Source organism: Orcinus orca, chromosome 12 (genome assembly GCF_937001465.1).
Source record: "Orcinus orca chromosome 12, mOrcOrc1.1, whole genome shotgun sequence".
Classification (NCBI taxonomy): domain Eukaryota; kingdom Metazoa; phylum Chordata; class Mammalia; order Artiodactyla; family Delphinidae; genus Orcinus; species Orcinus orca.
Window position 1 is genome coordinate 65,569,606 of NC_064570.1, and position 21,394 is coordinate 65,590,999.

The following is a 21,394-nucleotide window of genomic DNA, read 5'->3' on the forward strand; positions in this document are numbered from 1 at the left end:
GCGGCCATGGCTCACGGGGCCCAGCTGCTCCGCGGCATGTGGGGTCTTCCCAGACCGGGGTACGAACCCGTGTCCCCTGCATCAGCAGGCGGACTCTCAATGACTGCGCCACCAGGGAAGCCCTCTAAGAGTCTTTTTTGTTTGTTTTCAGTTTTGAGAATGAAGAGATGTCTAGACCATAAACTTTCAAAGATAGAGACAGTACATTTCATTATCTCCTCACTCTAATGAAAATTCATACCTACTCAGTGGCAAATCCAGATGGTGATGATTTCTAAAAATCTTCTTTAATAAATCTTTCAGATTGGCTTCATTGTTATGCATTAGGCTGTTGTTTGTTTCTGATTCTCGTGAGTTTTTTTTTTAAAGGTCGTTGGAAGAGGAGCTTTTGGAGTAGTATGCAAAGCTAAGTGGAGAGCAAAAGATGTTGCTATTAAACAAATAGAAAGTGAATCTGAGAGGAAAGCTTTTATTGTAGAGGTAAGTTGAAGTGTCATTTCTGTTGTGTAGTTCTTCACCTAAGATACTCTGTGAATTTAATATTATGAAAAAAAAATGTTTCTCGGTTGTCATTTCTCTGTATACTTGAACATCAGCAGTTTGGTTGAACCAAAGGGAATGCCATAGGAATATTTTTTCATTCACACTCTTAATTCTGATTAAAATTAGGGGAAAAGAGAATTAGCTACATAAATGAATTCGTCCCTGAATTAAAATACAATCTCTTCCATGTAATTCAGGTCTATTTCAAGGCATATAATTTAAATTTTAAAATAGAAAAGAAATGGTAATCTCTCCCATTATCTAAAATTAAGAAGGGAAATTTTATGCATTCATTTTTGACTGAACATTTTTAGAAATTCGAATGAGATTATTTTAAGGAAAAACAATTTCAAATTGGTTTCTCTCATTTAACATGAAAATTTACAACTCTCTTCTCTTACATATTTGATGATGGAGGAGAATTTGATAATCATGAGATTATTGTATTACCAGCTTCATTCTTTTATGCTGTTTTATATATTAGATCACAGTATTTCAATAAATCAATGGTTTTATCACTTTTTAACTTCATTGGCCAATAGATGAGTGGTCTTTACCTTATAAACCTTCTGAATTTATATCTGTGATTTTATTTAATTATAATTGCAAAATATACTTCATGATACTTTTTAATGTATAACATGAAGAAATGAGAACTTAGTTGTGAGATGATGAAGTGGATTTTTGTAATTAGTTGAATGAGTTGAGAAATGCTGATGAATGGTTTGATGTCATCATGAAGAAAGATGATCTATAGTAGTATGTTCCAGGAGTCTGGCTTTATCTTGCCTTATTCACAATTTTTGTTTATGGTTTATATGAGGTCATTGATCGTATACTGTTGTATTGGTAGTTTCCTAAAACTAGGTAAAAATATGTGTTAAAGGCTAGCAATCCAGAGTCAAAAAGATCATAATAGCTTGGAGAAAAAAAGTTTCTCATCAAAGTTATATATACATGTAATTTGTTGATAAATTGTCAAATGGTTCTCCATGTATTCTTACTAAAAAAAAACGTTAATCCCCGTACCTCCTCGCATCAAGTTTTCTGCTTCCCAGAGGCAACTACTTTGAGCTCATCCCTTAGTTTTATATGGTATCCCCCAATCCAGAGACTCACACCTTCTCTAAAGAAGGTATTATTATATTTCTATCTCTGTATTTATCTCTATATTAAATATATATCTCTATATTTAGGAAGGTATTACACCTTCTGTAAAGAATCAACCTCTAATCTTTGAGACAGTAAAGAGGCAGTCACTAAGCTGTTTGAAGTCAGGGCTGGAGGGAATCTTTGGTCTAACTTTTAAGCAATCTCTCTGCTCTTTTATTAGCTTGTATGAATAGATACCTGGTACTACCACCACTCCTCCACCTTTTGGAAGGTTTGTGAGATAAATCTGGTTGCTTCTCACTTTTTCTCATTTCTTTTAGGTCTGCTGTGTTAGTTATTGCTAGTCATTTGCTGTCCAACTTCCAAAAATATGTACTGTTTTCTCATTTCACATTCTCTTCATCCTTCTGAGTTTATGCCTTGAAAAAAGTACCTTTACCTTCTTAGTGGTATTTGAGGAGGGAACAGGAATAAATGCTTGAATAATCTGCTATCTGAAGCTCAGTAGTGAATCTTAACGAGATGAAATATAATAAATAGTGATATTAAGTCTGTTAGGACTGAAAATCTACAAATGTTGGCTGTAGAAAAATACAGCTTTCTAAGTAGCATGTAGTAAAAAGGTTTACCTTAGTGGACTTCATATGAGCCAGCAGTATAATGTAGGTAGTAGAGAAGGAAAGGAAGAAGAAAGGGGGAGAAGCAGAAAAGGGAGAGAAGAGAGAGCAAGGCGCAGTTTGGGGGGATATGTTAATAGAAATTTGAGATGTAGAGAAAGGGAGATGAGTACAGCCAAACCCCTCACTGACCTCCATATGAATCATTGGATTGGATTGGATAAAACTGGAAGTAAGGAGACCAGTTAGGAGAAGGCTGTAGTAATTACTACAGTGGTTCAGGTTGGAATTGCTAAGGCAGTGGTAGTGGGAATGGAGAAGAGGGAGTTAACTCAAGAGATGGAAGATGGAAGGAAGAGAATGCAGATTTTAAGTCAGACCAAAGTTCAAACCCTGGCTGTACTGTTTCTAGGGTATTTAGCAGCTCATTTAACCTTCTCTGAGCCTTATCTTAAAGGTACCTCATCTTTAAAATGAAAATAATAATACCTACCTTGCAAAGTTGTGAGGATTATACAATATCTATAAAGTGCCCACCAGTGCCCAGCGTACAGTAGGTCGGCTATTCATTCAACCATCACCTTTGAAGATGATGATGATGATGATATGGCTTCTTCTGGTTTGGATAACTCAGCTCAGTGCCATCTCGGGGATGGCATCCTAACATTTCTTGGCAAAGATAATTTCTTCTTCTAATTTGTACTTATGCCTTGTACATAACTCCTGTTATAGCACTTGGCACATTGCTTTAATTATTTGTGTACATGTCTCTCCCCTAACTAAACTGTGAGAGCTCTGGGCAGGGATTCTGTGCCATTCTGGGCAGGCACTTAGGACCACAGTGCCTGCTACGTAGGAAACAGTAATTGCTGATTGATTACGCTAATGTTTTGTACAATGTTAAAATTTGAATGATACTGTGAGATCACTTGGTTAAAAGTTAGCACTTTTTAAAAGAAACCTTAATTTGTTACAGCTTCGGCAGAAACAGTGATTGCTGATTGATTACGCTAATGTTTTGTACAATGTTAAGATTTGAATGATACTGTGAGATCACTTCGTTAAAAGTTAGCACTTTTTAAAAGAAACCTTAATTTGTTACAGCTTCGGCAGTTATCCCGTGTGAACCATCCTAACATTGTAAAGCTATATGGAGCCTGCTTGAATCCAGTAAGTTTGTCACTTTTTCATTATACTCTGTCTATAAGAAATGATGTGGCAGATACGTGCAGCTGTGTAGTTTATGAAGCTATTTTGATGTCATATTATTTCAAAAAAAATTATATGTGTTTCTAATCTGTTAGCAACACAATATAAGGGAATAGTTGTCTTAGGTGGTCTTATCCAGTAACCTCATCTTCTTAGGAGGCTTACAATATCCTATGACAGCACCTGTTCATTTGCACTGGAAAAAGTCACCACAGATCTTGTGATTATGTTTTTATATACATCTCCACTCTTAGACAGTGGTCCCCTAGAAGACAAGGTCTTAGATCATAGATACCTTTTATTTCCTCTAGCACTATTCACATAGTAGGGGACAAAAGAATGATTTTTAATGCATTTATAAAATCAAAGGTTGAACTAAGTTATCTCTCAAGTTCCGCAAGATGGTATAGCTCTGTGGTTAATTATTCCGGCATATGTTTCCTTTAGGTGTGTCTTGTGATGGAATATGCTGAAGGGGGCTCCTTGTATAATGGTGAGTGTCATTAGACCTGTCTTTATCTAGTAGAGTGAAATAATTGAAAAGCTTTTAATATAAATTGTAAGTTACTTAATGTTCTTCACAGTTTATCCTCAGAGTCCCCAAAGGAGGTAATTAAAAAAAGAAATCTGCTAAAGATTAAAAATGAAAAGACAAGATGCTACAACATTAGTATGTGAAATTTAGAGGTCTAAGGATATCAATCTTTTAAATTGATGGTACTCTGCATAATGTTAAAAGCATTTAAGTAAAGTCAAACTTGCTTTTTAAATAGATTTTAAAATATCTTCATACTTTTAATTTTTTCTTTTTGCCCTCTCTTAGCTTTCAGTCTCCTCTTCTAGAACTCTTTAACCGCACATCCTTATTCTGCTTTATTTTGCTTTTTTCCCCAAAAATAAAATTGTGAAAATTCACTTCACAGAACATTTTTTTTAAATACAGCAGGTTTTTATTAGTTATCTATTTTATACATGTTAGTGTATATATGTCATTTTGATAACAATGAAAGGAAACTGTATCGTTTAGTTACCTTTATAGAACAGAGCTAACCCTTTCACTGTAAGAAACACCAAACATATATATAAATAGTCTCTTGTCACACCATTTATATAAAATAAATTGTAGCATTTTATTTTTTAAATTAACATTATTTTATATAAACTTTTACTTATATTTACTGCTCATGTGATCATCATTGTTAATGGCTATCTGATACTCGCGTGTTTTATTTGGTTGAACTATTTCTAGTTTTTAGCCATTATAGAAAGGATAATTGTAAACATCTTGATGCACATTTTGTTTCCTTCCATAGTATTTCTCTGTATCTCTCTTATAGTAGTATGTCATCACATTGCTTATAATTTATAGTATTGTGTGAAAGACTGCATCTGTCAATATGAAAAAACCTGGTAATGTATATTAATTTTACTTGAATGTATGTATAACAGTTAATGGAATCCTATTAAATGTTAGGTACTTATGTGATAGTTATCCATTTTAAATCATTAACTATTTCCATCTTTTTATTTGGAAAAGAATGAAAAGCAGGACCGATGGGAGCATGTGTAGGAAAATACCCAGTCATGTGTTCTGATAGTGCTTGCATTCACCTTGTGTCTTTTGTTATATGCAATAAAGTTCTTTTTAGTTTGTGCCTTTCTTTTGCAGTGCTGCATGGTGCTGAACCATTGCCATATTACACTGCTGCCCATGCAATGAGTTGGTGTTTACAATGTTCCCAAGGAGTGGCTTATCTTCATAGCATGCAACCCAAAGCTCTAATTCACAGGGACCTGAAACCACCAAAGTAAGTTCTAATAATGTGGTGTCTCTCTCTCTTGCCATCCCCTACCCACTCCCTAATTTAAGCTGGTCGTTGCACATCAGTTTTTCTTCTCTCATCCCCTTTGGCTTGCTCAAGAATGTTTGTTTTTTATTTTTTTAAGATTGTTTACTTTTAACTCACCTTCATCATTTAGTCATTTATCTAAGCTTGCATTTTAGAATGTTGTCTTTAGTGGCATTTTTATTTTAGTTGAATTTTTATTTTTAATAACTTCTACCTTAGATTAGCGTAATTCTAGAATCTATTAGTCTGTAAGTCCTATTTTGTGCCCACGGTATGTATTGTTTTCCCTAAATAGTTAGTTCCATGTGAGCAGAGACAAGTCTGTCTTGTTCCCCACTCTATCCCTAATAAGCGCAATGTCGACATTACACAAAAATATACAGAGTGGTTATTATTTGCCTTTTCAGAGGAAGGCAAAGGGCATTGCTGGCACATCTGAGTAGAAATTGAAAATATTCTGGATTTCTCCTTATTGAGGATTCTGGGACTTTGAAAGAACTTCAAAATTCCCTACATAAATATTTTTAAAGGCTAAAATTTTGTGGATTTTTTGTTTCTGTGGGTACACAATTAAAGAAAACATACATATTTTTGTCCCCATTTCTCTCTAATTTTTTTCTTCTCTGTCCACCTGTGAGAAAGTAAAAAGTCCCCATATGCTCTTTCCCCTCTACCCCTGGCCACCACATCAGTCCTCAGATAAGAGGTATCCCCTAGGAAATCAGTCTCAAGTATTCCATTCTCTTGATGCTGGTTTAAAGCATTAAAGCATCCCTTCTGGGTATAACTTCTCACTCTCCTATCTAATCTGATACACTCTACATAGGTTTCAACTCTTGGAATCACTGTTCTCGCTAGTGTACCTTATTTCCACCTCCAAGCTTAAACTGATTTCCCTTTCCCCAGGTCCCTGGTCAAATAATGTTTAAGCCCTAGATTTATGATACTTTTATTTTTTTAACTTGACTGCTAAGGCTGTTGTTGCAGCTACCTGTCTTGGGTAGTAAAGAAGAAAGCACTTTTTTTTTTCCTAGTTTTGGAGACTGTGTCCTCCATACCCACCTCCCCACCCCATTTAAAAGAGTTGAATTATCAAAGCAAACTCATGAAAATCATAGCTCTTATCCAGCAACAAATTGGCTGATTTAAAGGATACAAGCAAGTAATCAGGCACAGACAAAGCATTCTTTTCCTGGACGAGCCAGAAACCATTAGATGCAACTCCCAAAAGTCACCCGTCTGCATTAGGGCCTTTTTGGCTTTGGAATAACTGAAGAGTTATTAAACAATATACTTTAAAATATCTCACAAAAAAGTTGTTTTTTAACATCTTTTATATTCCATAATTACACAGCTTAAACAGCTACCTCCATTCTCCATCGAACCATACCCCATAAATCCGTAAATGTTAGGTTTATTTAACTGACGTATTTAGACAGACCAGATATGTCCTACCAAAATCATCTACAGATGGGGACTCTCCTTTTGCTAATAAATACCATTAACATATTTAGAAGAGGTCTGGTCTGTCTAGGTCATTAATTTCTCTTGGGCATCCTCATGGTTGGACTCATCCTGTAGTGTTGCACATTTCCTGTGGGGCACCCAGCATACAAATTGGGCTTTAGAATTAGAATTGATTTTTCAGAATGTACTGGGGAAAAGAAAATTCTTTGGAATGACTGCTTTCATATATAATTGTATATACAAATACATGTACTGTATCTTATTGTCACTGGAAAACCTTTTGATTCTGTGGTCAGGATGAGTTCCTCAGAATGGCATATAAAGAAGGGTCCTGATGATGTGGTTAGGTGTTTTATACAGTATCAACTTGCACTAGTGCCCCTGTTTTATTTATCTTTTGCAAGTTCATCCAAAGTCTTATGAATAAAGGAGTACTAACTGTAGCAATAATAATATAAAAGTCATTCAGAAAAATTATTATGATATTTTGAATGTACCAGGATGAAACAAGGAAGTCAGTTACAGAATTCTTATCTTGGGTTAAAAGTAGTAAGAACTTAACAACAATGAAACAAGGAAAAATTTTTTGTTTGTTGAAGTGCATGTAATTTGCATTTAACATTCTTTCCACTTAAATTGTCATAGAAGTATTTGTAGCATTATGGAGATGTGAATAGTAGTTTATCTGGCTTATCTTAGTCATGTTGGGCTAAAAGAAAACTAACTTTCTAAGTAATCTCTCCAGTTAGAATTTTGTAACAAAATGATATACAAAGAATTTATTAACTGTAATTATAATGAATCCCCAACCCGATGTTGAATATTGCTACAATGTGATGATGCAAATTATATTACCCATCTTTATTTCTGTTTGTCATCAAAGGAAAACCTGAATAAGAGTATGCTACTTGGTGATTATATTTGTGTAATATAGCACCTAGAAGAGTTGGAATCTTAAGTTCAGAAAATTTTCTGGAAATCTTTTATTGGGTCATTTTAATCAAGATAGGGTTATATTCTTACCACACACACATACTCTAAACATAAAAATGGTTTTGGGATTGAACATTTTTAGAAACATCTTCAAAATAAGGACATTAAAAATAAGGATAGGGCTTCCCTGGTGGCGCAGTGGTTGGGAGTCCGCCTGCTGATGCAGGGGACACAAGTTCATGCCCCGGTCCGGGAGGATCCCGCATGCCGCGGAGAGGCTGGGCCCGTGAGCCATGGCCGCTGGGCCTGCGCGTCCGGAGCCTGTGCTCCGCAATGGGAGAGGCCACAGCAGTGAGAGGCCCGTGTACCGCAAAAAAAAAAAAAAGGATAGTTGTTTTCTTTCTTCTATATTGTTCATTTTTACTTTACTTTCTTTAATTATGTATATGTTGTTATTTTTAAAAATGTAAAGTAAGTCTTTTCTGCCTCCCATTTCCAATCCTCAGAGATAAGCACTGTTTTGTTTTTTAAGCATGCATAGATTACACTATACATAATGTTGCTTTTTTCACTTACTGGGACTTTTTTTTCATATTACTATATACAGATATTTACCTCTTTATTTTTAATGGATAAATAATATTACTTACTACCTCTTAAGTAAAGTGAGTTATTAAAATAGAAACTCTTCTTGGCCTGATGGGCAGTCTTAGACTGGGAAGATTTAATTTATAGAGCTGTTTTTAGAAAATACCATGCTGCCGAATCAGTTGACATTTTTGTCAGGCCCTGTAAGGCCCTAAATTCCTAAATTGGTGCTTCTCAGCTTTCCTCCATACCCCCCCACCCCCCAGAACAAAGTTATGATGTATATAACCTGAGTAAGTCTGAGAGTAGGGACAAAGCTTAAAAAGCCTTCTTAAGGAAAGTTGCGTAAGAATTTTGCATTTGACTTCCTGTGTTAATGCAATTTGTTTTGAAGTCACTGTTAGGATGTTAAAGATACTTACAGTTGAGTAAAAATGTTGGTCCAGGGAGATGTGCTGGCTTTAACCCGGGGCTCTGTTGGCTCCCTGCCACTTATCCCAGCATACACTAATATATTGGCAGAATTACATACCTTATTTTGAGAAGCACATGAAATTTAAGCCATGATATGTATGCATTTAAAATCTAACATCCTGTTTGTGCTCACAGGGATAGCTTGGACTCTTATACTCACATGATAAGAATTTTGACACTCCAGCAATATGGCAAACCAGATAAACTGAAAAAACATCCTACAGCAAGCACCCAGAGATGCTACATATTACAACAAACATCATTTTACATGCATAGGTGATCTTAGAAGAAAATAAGGGAATCATTAAGCCAAAAGATGGAGAGAACTGAACCCTGAGTGGGAAGCCAAGGGCTCTCCTGTGAGCCTCTGCCAGTATCAAGAATGTAGAGGCCCAAATTTTAACGGCTTCTGTTTAACGGGATGCAGACCCTTTGTTGTGCACCAGGTGAGGGAGCAGAACTGAGACCTCTGCCTAAGTACAGTATCTTGGACGGAAGAACTAAAAGAAAAGTTGACTAGGAAAAAAAAATCCGTTTTCTGACTAGACAAGCTTTTATTTTTTTAACTGAGAGTCTCCCCTCATGCTGTTGTGAGTTTGAATCTGCTCTACTTGCCCAATCAAAAAAATCCCAACAGGACAGGTTAAAAGTGCTTTGGAATTGGTGGTGTCTCAGGGCATTCAGGGTGACTGAAACTATTTTAAAGTCATATACTTTCAATTCAGGTCTTTAGGATTTTTCCAGATTAAGATCAAATATGAAGCCACAGTAAAAATTACCACACCCATAAGGATGCACGTTACCATGAGTAAAAGTCAGCATAAAAAACACAAAATGGAATAAAGCCGTCAAATAGTAAGACTCCAGATATTTGGAATTATCAAATATGGAGGATAAAATATATATGCTCAAATTATTTACAGAAATGAAGGAATTAAAATGTGCAAGGAATGAAAACTATCAACATGACCAAAAGAACTAAATAAAACATTTAGAAATAATTAAAATTTTTAAATGGCAGATACGAAATAGGGGACAAGAGATTCAGTGAGCTGTAAGATATATCTGCAGTTACCCAGAAAGCAACACAGACAAATAAATGAAAAAATGATAGGTTAAGGAACATGGAGAGAAGGAAAGGGAGGACTAACAGCATAGAATTAGAATTCCAATAAAAGAAAATAGGATGGAGAGAGACTAATTCAAGAGGGGTTAGCCAGGAATTTTCCAAATAAAAGATATGAATTCTAAGCAGGATAAATGAAATCTCCCCTACGACACACCATAATGAGGCTACAGAACAGCAAAAACAGAGGGGAGATTTTTCAATCAGCGAAGCGATTACCTGCAAAGGACTAACAGTTAGACTGAAGTATACTTTTCAACACCAACAATGGAAGCTAGAGGACTGGAATCATAACTTCACAGAGCTGAGAAAAAATAGCTCTCTACTCAGAATTGTGTACCTGCCCTAAATTACATTTAAGATATTGTGAAACAAAACCTGAGTGAATTTATTGTAAGTAGACCTTCATTAAAGGTGTTTGGGGAAGAAAGAAAATGATTACATAAGGTGAGCATAAGATTCAAGAAGGAATAGTGAAATAAAATCAGTAAACATACATTAAAATAAACGTTGGCTATATAAAACAGTAGTACCTCTTTTGCATTTAAGAGAAGATGGTTGGAAGGGATTCAAAATAAAGAATTGTTTCTTCTGGTTTGCAGAATAACCCACATGCCTATAAGCCTTTTAGGTAATGATGTACACATTTTTGTATACAAAATGTATACATTTTTAAATGTATAATTAATTTTTAATAATAATGAGCTAATAAAAATTATCTTTTATGTTCATGGTTCTTTTTACACTTTCAGATTGCTTTATGTATTTCAGTTCTTAAAGGAGTACCAAATTGCATTGGGATATGGAAAACCTAAGACTATGAGTACCAGTTCCCTAAGAGACTCTGATAGCTGAGTATAGTAGTGTTTTAACACTAGCTGCTATAGCCAACATGAGGCTCATCACAGCAGAAATTTATTTCTGACTCAGGTGAAATCCAAAACATATTCCTGTTTGACAGATGACCTTCCATATGGTCATTCAAGGGCCTAGTTAGGCTCCCTCCATCTTGTACTTCTGCCATCCTCCAGGACTTTGGGGACCTCTGCATTCAGCCAGCAGGTAAAGAGAATGAAGCTGATGTATGAGAGCTTTGTGGAGCCAGACCCATGGAGTGACCCCTGTCCCTTCTACCCACATACCAGTGGCCACAACTCAATCTTAGCCACACCTACCTGCAAGAGAGGTTGGGAAATGTCTTCTGTTCTCCAGAGGAAGAAGGGATGGATTTGGTGAGCAGCTGGTCAGTCCCAGCCACATCTGCATGTGGTTTCTACTACTCTTACCACACAAGTAGAACCACTTACTGCCCTTTGCCAGTTAAACATCTTGCAGTCACCACCTGGCTCACAGTCCAGGATCTCAGGATGCTGTGTAGTCCTCTCCAGCAGGTCTGGATGCAGCTCCTCACGGTCTGGAAACAAATGAATTAGAAAGAAAAGTTATCTGTCACCCCCCACCTCACCCCTCCCAGCACACGTACACACACACAAAACAGTAGAAGAGAGGCCCATCAGTAAAAGGCTCCATTGGGAAAAGGAAACAACAGAAACATACAGCAGCTACTGGTCTGTAGCAATGAAGTCCTGCATTTTCTGGTCCCTCTGCCCTGGAGTTGTGAGAGGTTTGTCTTTTGATCAGACTCTGATCCTGCCCTAGGAGAGGAACTCCTTTTTCCATTGCTTGTGACTCCTAGCTTCACCCTTTAGTAGGCTTCTCCTTGTCCATTCTCTGTAGCAGTGTCAGGAGTAGGTGTTGGGCCATATACTCTCCTCAGAAGCTGTCCAGCTTTCATAGCCTGCTTCCTGCTTCTGCACATCTGGGGTCCGAGGGCATTGTACGACAGTCAGAAGCATCTTTATTCCAGGCCTGTGGTTCCGTTGGCAGTATAATTTCCTCAGACGCGGGCTTTTGATCCCCCAGGTTCCAGTCAGTTCCATGTTCCTGTGACTAATACTACCACAGTTCTTTCTTAGACAAAATCTTGAGCCTGGTTTATTGAATTCCCGGCCTCAGTGCCTTTTCTCAACTAAATGGAGGCAACTTGAAGTCATGAAGCTGAGATGGGAAGTACTTTTCTCTTAATTTGTTCTTTGCTGCAATGCTGTCTTAATGGGCCTTTGTGAATCTTATTTCCTGCTGTTTGGAGTCGAAGAAGTCAGCTTTTCCAGTCCTTTAAAGCCACAAATGATCACAGGAGACAAATTTTACCAAATGTTTTGCCACGTCATTACATGGATCTCTCTCTTTCCAGCTTCCACTTTCAGTGTTCTTGCTGCCTACTGCTAAACCAACACCAAATATATTAGATTTTTATTATAGCAACACCCATTTCAATACCATTTCTCATATTGGTTACAGTGATGCTGTTATATAAGCCCTGAAGTCTCATGGCTTAAAGTACAAAGTTTGTGGGTTTTGCTCGTAAAGTCCAAAGTGAATGTTCCTGATGCACATGGTGGGTCAGGATCCCAGATTCCTCCTGTCTTGTAGTTCAGAATCCTGTGCCTTCAGTGACATATGGGGAAAGGAAAAGGAGTTTATATATGTGAGAGTTCATATGGGCCGGGCTTGGAGGTGAAGTACATCACATTCTATTGACTATAATTGTCATATAGCCATACGTAATTGCTCAGAAGGCTAAGAAATGTACCCAGAGAAGAAAGGAAATAGGGTCAGTGAACAGCTAACCAGTCTTGCTATGTTAGGCTAAAGACTCATTTCTGCTCACTGCAAAGCAGGTGAGCAAAGCAGGTTTGCAAACTTCAGGACCATCATCCACAGTAAGAAATACTTGACAATCTATCGTGTGTACATATTAATGTATATAGAACTGAAACTGAACTTCCCTGAAACAATGTTTAATCTTAGTAGTTGTGATGCACTTCGATATTTTCTATTTTATTTTTTAAATGCTGTCATAGTCTACTGAATTGGTTTTGTGATGTAGGTTTCCAGATCTGTGATCTAGAATTTTGTGACTAGGTTTCTGCCTGTAGCTTGAAAAACACTGGTTAAGGTTAAGTATAGGGGGTGAACAATTTATGAAAGTATTGATATACATCCACTCCCATTTCAGGACACCATAATGTTCACTTGCTAGATGCTTTTTAAACCCCATGTTTTATTTTGGCCCACAGAGAAGCATAGTCACGAAAAATTATGGAGATAGAAATGGAGACATCAAAATTTGGGTCTAGCAGTCTCCCTAAGAGAACTAGGTTAAGGTCAATTTTTGCTGATATTCCTCTGTATTATTAAGCTGTTATAGGTGAGTGGGTAACATTTCATGGAAGTTGAATGGTGACATTTTGCTTAACCTTTTCTGTTTCCACAAATGTCTCTTCTTTTATTGTAGAATCAAATATTGGTCTTATAACCTTTTATTTTTTAAAACAGCTTGCTGCTGGTTGCAGGGGGGACAGTTTTAAAAATCTGTGATTTTGGTACAGCCTGTGACATTCAGACACACATGACCAATAATAAGGGGAGTGCTGCTTGGATGGCACCTGAAGTTTTTGAAGGTAAAATGGCAAAAGCATGATGTGACTGATAATCTGCCTTATTACTCCATGTAAATCCAGTGTGTTTATGGCTTTGCCCTGTTTCCATGCTTTTATTTCTGCATAGTGTATAATTATAAGATATATACTAAAGTCTAAGGAGGTATTAAATAAATATAGCCTTAGATCTTGAGTCTCACAGCAAGATTTAAGTTGTCTAGCACCCTCTATGAAGTTCAAGCATATGTACGGTTGATCCTCATTCTCAGGTTCCATAACTGCAAAATTGCCTACTTGTATCCTAAAATCAGTACTCATAATTCTTTCATAGTTATTCACAGGCATGAACAAAGCAGGGAAAAATTTAGTCACCCAACACACACCTTCCCAGCTGAGGTCAAACAAGGCAATGCTCTGCCCTGTTGTATCAGTTCTTATATTATATCACTTCTGTGATGTATTTAGTGCCTCATTTTTTTCCTTTTTTTGTGCTTTGTGTTGATGATTTCACCATTTAAAATGGCCTCTACGAGTAATATTGAAGTGCTTTCTAGTGTTCCTAAGTATCAGAAGGCTGTGATGTGTCTTACAGAGAAAATACATGTGCTAGCTAATCTTCATTCAGGCATGAATTACAGTGCTGTTGGCCATGAGTTCAATATTAATGAATCAACAATTTATATTAAATGAGGTGTTTTGAACAGAAACACACATAAAACAAGGTTATGTATTGATCAGTTGACAAAAATGTCAACTGATCAGTATAGGAGCCCAACCCTGTAATTCCCCGAGGAGCAGATGATTCAGTGTTCACTAATTCAAGGTTCGCAGCAACTTTGTAGAACAATACTGGGAATAATGAGGATCTACTGTGCTTTGTGTTGGTTTCCTAGCGATTAAGAATTAGCAGTTTAAAGTTTAAATGAGCATGCCTTAGAAAGAATGCAAGGACCACAAGTAAATATACTAAGGACCTTAAGTAAAGGATAAGCTTATGCCTACTTTGTTTTACGTCTCTGTGTCTTACTGAAGTTCTAAAAGAGTGGTCCATAAATTGCATATGAGGTTTCTATATAAAAACATCAACTTATCTTTTAAATGAGAAAAGTTGAACTGAAGATGTGTGATTCATATGTTAGGAAGTATGAAAGCCCATAAAATTCAGAAACATTTAGTAATCAGATTCTGATTTTGACTTATTTTTGATGAATTTAAAATTTTTTGTTCTTTGTTTTTAGCCACCAAGAGAAAAAAATTTGCTATGCAGCTGGTCACTTGAGTGGAGCTATTTTGCCACAAAATTCAGTTAAAAAGTTAGTGGACAAGCAAGTGTTAAATTATATAAAATTAAATAATGCCGCCTGTTTTCAAGTTTGTATACAGAATGCATATAATTGGCATTGTTTTAAAATTATTTATTTCATGTGCCTTTCTTTGAGTTAAAATAACACAGTTATTACTGTAGTATGGAGAGCCGAAAGAGCCGAAAGATTTGTTTATACAAAAGAACCTAGAAATAAAAGTTGCTGTTAATTGTTTAGAGCAACAAAGCTCAGACTGTTAGCCTATGTAGATTTCTTCATTTCTGAAAGATGTCAGCACCTGTAGCCCAAATCAGATTGTAAAGTCATTGTAACTCTTACAGTGCACTGCCTAGTGCCTTTGTAAAGTACATGCATAGCTATTGCTGTAATAATTGGTCACTGTTATAGTGGGTTGTTCGTGGGTTTGGGGGGTTTGTTTGGCTATTTAATTGTGCTGATTCACCAGCCAACTTAGTAATCATATATATTTTGCTGCATAATCTGCTTACTGTAAATTTGTATTCATAGTTTTTCCTGCTTACAACTTATTTTTAAGTTTGTAAATTAATAATTTTATCTCACCAGATATTTTGAAAAGAAAATCTTAACACTAGATTAGAAATTTTTTCTGCTTTGATAGTAGCATCAAGAGAATGGGAGAAGAACATTTAAGATTAAGAAATTATAGAAAGGAGTGTACAAATGTTTTATACTTTGCCCCAGAGAAAATATAAGTCTAAATAAATAAAAGATAAGGTCTGTTTCTTGATGAGAAGGTAAAAAATGACCAGCTTTCTAAAGTGGATTTTTTAGTGCATTATTAATACTTAACTCATTTTAAAAATGTATTTATTGCAAAGACTTGAGGTCTTCAGAAAGAGTAATTTCTCAGCTCTACATGGGGCATTCTCTTGTTTTTGTACATGATGCTCATTCTTAAAGTTTATGAAAGCAATTGCTTCTGTTAGTCATGTGGGAAAAAGTCTTGAAACTTTACTACCTTTTTTTTCTAGGTAGCAATTATAGTGAAAAATGTGATGTCTTCAGCTGGGGTATTATCCTCTGGGAAGTGATAACACGTCGGAAACCCTTTGATGAAATTGGTGGCCCAGCTTTCCGTATCATGTGGGCTGTTCATAATGGTTTGTGAAATTTTTTTCTTCAATATATTTTATATATTTTATTCCTATTTGGAAATTGTTTCTCCCCCAAAGAAGACCATTTATCCCTAATATTAAAATATACAATTTCTTATTACCAGTCTCCAGCCCTCCCCCCTACTCTAAAAACAGGCAAGGGCTGGGAGCAGTCCTGGCTTTGCACAAAGCTGAGAAGGTTTGCTGGCTGTGCTCATTAGGGAAAGGCCATCAGTAGACAGCCAGAGCCAACTACCTCGGTTGGCTCTCTGGAGGGGACAGAGAAGCACTGGACTGGACTCTCTTGGAAAAAATAAAATTTAAAGATTAAATTAAAATCTCTCACATGGTTCAGATAATTAGGGAGCTATTGCCTTTTTCTCCTTAGGAAGCAAGTGTCTCATTGAGGAGAGAAAGCAAAGCATAATACAGTAAGTCCCCTACATACGAACGAGTTACATTCTGAGAGCACGTTCTTAAGTCCAATTTGTTCATAAGTCCAACAAAGTTATCCTAGGTACCCAACTAACACAGTCAGCTATGTAGTACTGTACTATAATAGGTTTATAACACTTTTCACACAAATAATACATAAAAAACACAAAAAGTAGAGAAAACATTCTAAACCTTATAGTACAGTATCTTGAAAAGTACAGTAGTACAGTACAACAGCTGGCATATGGAGGCTGGCATCAAGTGAACAGGCAAGAAGAGTTACTGACTGGAGGAAGGAGAGGAGGTGGGAGATGGTAGAGCTGAGGGATCGTCAGCAATAGGAGACAGAGGGCAAGCTGCAATTTCACTCACACCTGACGTCGATGGAACGCATGTTCATATGTTTGAAACTTCGCAAGTTGAAGGTTCATATGTAGGGGACTTACTGTAATAAGTGTTGTTACTTAAGCTATTCATAAAGGCAAAACACAAAGTGCTTCACAGAGTCTTTCTTTTTATCTTCTCATTCACTCTTATGAGGCGAGTACTATTATTGCCTCACTTTACAATTTTACACATTAGGGAACTGAGACCTAGAGCAGTTAAATAACTTGACTGAGGTCACAAGATTAGTAAGTGGTGTTGCTGGGATTTAAATCTGGATCTTTCTGGCTCAAATGCCCATATTTTTAAGTTATATTGATTTATGGACACAGTGTCCTTTCATCCCTCCTATTCCTTTTATACCTGTAGTTACAATGTTTCTGACCGCTCATGATATTAGAATATATCCTTATTAATCAAGTTACTTCCCAGCTGCTTTGGGGAAATAAACTTTTCATGAAGGGAAATTGCTTAACCTTCTAACTTTTAACATCACTCTCTGTTGTTTAATTTCTATCACTTGATAATAATTATTCTGATTAATGGCATTTTTAAAGCACTGTTCCACATGTGATAGAAATAAATATATGCCTCACTATTTTGATCATTCATAGACATGTCAGGCAGTAATCTGAGTAATCTCAAATGTGTTTACCAGTTTCCTATGCTACCTTTCATTGTACTACCTTTCTTGTCATTGTAGAGAATGCTAGAGCATTGAACAGGACAGTTTGTTTTCTTTTTCTGTCAGTTGTCAGTAAATAATTGAATGTCCATGAAGTAAGGAATAAAAGAACTTATTAATTGATAAATTTACAAAGATTTCATTATACTTGAGGCCTCCTTTAAGTTAGGGACCTTACTAATGATATTACAGTCTTGTTAACTACACAAAAGTTGGCAGTTTTCAGCTTGTGAAATGATTGATTCACAGCAACCCTAAGACCTGTCTCCCACAAAAGAGCCATTTGGAGGTCAGTGAGTATAACACCATAGTTGATGACTTTTGACATATGGAAGATGATTTGTCAAACACATTTGAAATTGTTACGATAAATCTGAAAATATAGTTCAAATAAGATTACCTCAAGCCACCATTTTATTCTTAGTAAAATACACATTAAGCCATTATTATTTGTTAAAAGAGTGTTTATAGCAAATGAAATATTATTAACTTTCAGTCATAATGTATATAAAATTTTAATTTGGCTTCTCAAAAGGTGTAGCTTCTGTTTTATGAAAATATAATGTTAATCCAAAAGACAAAAAAAAAGGTACTTTTAGTCCTAAAAAAATCTTAAATTACAAGATCTATAAAATAAATAACACTTCAGAAATGCATATTTAAAAACAACTTACACCATTCTTTGAGTAAATACATTCTTTTCTCCCCTCCTCTAATTTTCAATTGTAGGTACTCGACCACCACTGATCAAAAATTTACCTAAGCCCATTGAGAGCCTGATGACTCGTTGTTGGTCTAAAGATCCTTCTCAGCGCCCTTCAATGGAGGAAATTGTGAAAATAATGACTCACTTGATGCGGGTATAATCCTTCTTTTGAGGGGCTTTGGGTTTAAGGGAATTTTATATATACTGACTTTTAATGGGGTTTTAAAGTAAAGGGACAGTATTGTTCTTTTTTTGCTTCATACTTATCTGTATTTTCCATGTTAGAATGGGTGTTCTTTACTCATATAATCAGAGGAGGAAACATTCTTTTGGAAAAAAAAAGAAAAAGAACTAGTTCTTTATAATTGAAAGATGGCAAGACTAGGTTTCTGGACGTGCTTTTTCCTTCTGCTCAACTTAGTGGACAGATGTGTTTGTTTCTGGGCCTGTTGCCTTATCTGTAATGTGAGAGAAGTTGAATTAGGTGATCTCTAAAGCCTTTACAGGACGTAGGTATTTTATGGCTCTAATACTTGCTAAGTTTTAAATTTTCTTTAGTAGAGATCTTTATCAAGCAGTCATTTATGTAGTGCAGTAGAGAGGTTTCATTCCCAGACACGTTTATCTAAGTAATTTTTACCTTTTGGTTTTTCATTGCATATTTTCAGCTTTTCATTTGCTGTTAAAAAGTTAAACTTTCTTCTAGGCTCTGTAGAATTTTGGAATTTAGAAGGATCTTTTAAATGATTATTAGAATTTCCTAATCTATAAATCAAACACTTAGAATTATTTGAATAATTTTAGGCCTCTGGTTTTTGGTGCACTAACAAATCTATCGAGTGGTACCTTGACTTTAAAAAGTTTATGTACTTATGAAAGTGCCTAATTTCAGAACAATTTGCTAAGTAGAAGAATCTTTCAATCTCTTTAAATATAGATTAAGTAATTTCCTAAATGGCCAAAAATTTAGTTTTTTCATTCTAATGAAAATAACTTAGGCAAACCAGCTTGAACTAATCTGATTAAAGCTTAACTGCATATTTGGATACTAGCTATATATAGAATCCTAGGACCTGAAGATACGTTCCTAAGAAGAGAGCTCAGATACCTTAAAACTTTGGGTTACATAAATTGTTCACGTTTTAACTGTGCTTTTATGTACTTTGTCTAATTTGAGGAGAAAACCTTCCTTTTTTTCCTGAAATTCTAATTTTCACCCGACAAATATATCCAGTATTTTATCTCTAGTTCATAGAGGGACATCCATAATCCTTGATATTTAAAATATAGGTTCTAACAAATTATGGCATACCGTTTCAGTTGTCAGACTAAGTCATTTCAACAATTTGCAGGTTTACATCACTGCTGTGAGAACATAAATATGTTTCATTTAATTATGAGGAATAATACTACTGTATTTCATATGTTCCTCTAGAGGAATATTGGCAGTTTTCTTTAAGACTATCTAGACTATCTATCTAATAGATATGTAGGTAGATACATGGCATTGATAATAGTTGAAATTCAGAAGAGTAGCACATTATTGTCTTTGTAAAATCAAAACCTTAGGTATTTACAAATTCAGTGTATCCCTTAGTGAAAATAAAGCAGCAATTTTTGCTACATTAAAATCTCAAAAAGGAAGTAATTAAAATGTACCTTTTAAGTTAGTTTTCACAAGATTTAATTTGTATTAAAGAAAGTTTAAATTGTTGTTTACTTTTTATATATATAGTACTTTCCAGGAGCAGATGAGCCGTTACAATACCCGTGCCAGTATTCAGATGAAGGACAGAGCAACTCTGCCACCAGTACAGGTAAATGGATAGAGTAGAACAGTAATAACCTAAATTTTTGTGTCTCTGTTCCCATGAAGTTATAATCAAGAAGCAATGAATGATGTCCTCATTTGCATTTTAATTGCAGATTGACTTCAATTTGAATTTCCAGGTGCACCATTCTTCATGCAGGTACCCAGATTAAAGAGTTGCTGAAGACCTGTTTCCAAGTCTTGAAATTCTTACGCAGTTATATATAAAAAGATTGGATATTACATTGCTGTGAATGTCATTCTTTATTTGAAAAATAGTTCTTAGATACTGCTAGATCAAATAGTATCAGAAATTATTGTAAATATATATATATTATAAATATATATCATATATATAAACATACATGTCATATGTATATATATACACACATACATACATATATATATAAAACAACGTATTTCCTTTATCGTGAACACCCTACTTTTTGGTCTTTGTAGAACAATCTACAGAGACCTTATTTAAGAAGCTGTGTTTTAGTTCAGGAGTTCCTCAGCTCCATAGTTTGTGGTCATCAAAAAAGATAGTAGAGGGACTTCCCTGGTGGTCCAGTGGTTAAGAATCCACCTTCCAATGCAGGGGATGCGGGTTCTTTCGGGGAACTAAGATCCCACATGCCGTGGGGCAACTAAGCCTGCGCGCTCCAGAGCCCAAGAGCCACACCTAGAGAGCCCACGTGCCGCAGCTACTGAGCCTGCGTGCCACAACTAGAGATAAGCCCAAGCACAGCAACAAAAGATCGCACATGCCACAACTAAGACCCGACACAGCCAAATAAATAAATAAATGTTTTTTAAAAAAGCTCCCCCAGCCCACTCTCCCCACTGCCTGTATCTGCCCCTCTACTCTGCACTCTCTTCTGTTCTGTGGCTGAACTATCCATGCTCCTAGCCAAAGGCAAGCCTGTCTCCTTTGTGCGGCAGATCCCATCTGCTCTTCCTAGCAATTCTTCCCTGTCTCTTGCATCATCAGTTTTAGCCTTTCTGCTGGGATCATTCCCAGAGCATATATACAGTAGTCCCCTCTTGTCCACGGTTTCACTTTCTGTGATTTCAGTTACCCCTGGTCAGCTGTGGTCCAGAAATGGAAAATTCCAGAACTAAATAATTCATAAGTTTTAAGTTGCAGCCATCTTGAGTAGCATGATGAAATTTCGCTCCATCCCGCCTGGGACATGAATCATCCCTTTGTTCAGTGTATCCTGCTCTCTTGGTTGTCAGATCAACTGTCGAGGTATCACAGTGCTTGTGTTCAAGGGACCCTTATTTTATTTAATAATGGCCCCAAAGCACAAGAGTAGTGATGCTGGCAATTCGGATATGTCAAAGAGAAGCCATAAAGTGCCTCCTCTAAGTGAAAAGGTGAAAGTTCTCAACTTTAATAAGGAAAGAAAAAAAAAAATCATATGCTGAGGTTGCCAAGATCAGCAGTAAGAACGTCTATCTGTGAAACTGTGACAAAGGAAAAAGAAATTTGTGCTAGTTTTGCTGTT

At 36.0% G+C, this 21,394-nt stretch overlaps 1 protein-coding gene across 2 annotated transcripts in view; it reads left to right on the forward strand.

Moving 5' to 3' along the window:
- MAP3K7 (mitogen-activated protein kinase kinase kinase 7) overlaps positions 1–21,394 on the forward strand; it is a 68,338-nt gene that overhangs the window by 12,655 nt on the left and 34,289 nt on the right. For both annotated transcript variants that reach the window (XM_004264808.3, XM_004264809.4), the window contains exons 2-9: positions 370–480; positions 3,378–3,443; positions 3,930–3,975; positions 5,152–5,290; positions 13,320–13,444; positions 15,741–15,869; positions 18,097–18,227; positions 19,809–19,890. In XM_004264808.3, coding sequence (XP_004264856.1) covers positions 370–480; positions 3,378–3,443; positions 3,930–3,975; positions 5,152–5,290; positions 13,320–13,444; positions 15,741–15,869; positions 18,097–18,227; positions 19,809–19,890 — 829 coding nt within the window. The remainder of the gene's footprint in view (positions 1–369; positions 481–3,377; positions 3,444–3,929; positions 3,976–5,151; positions 5,291–13,319; positions 13,445–15,740; positions 15,870–18,096; positions 18,228–19,808; positions 19,891–21,394) is intronic.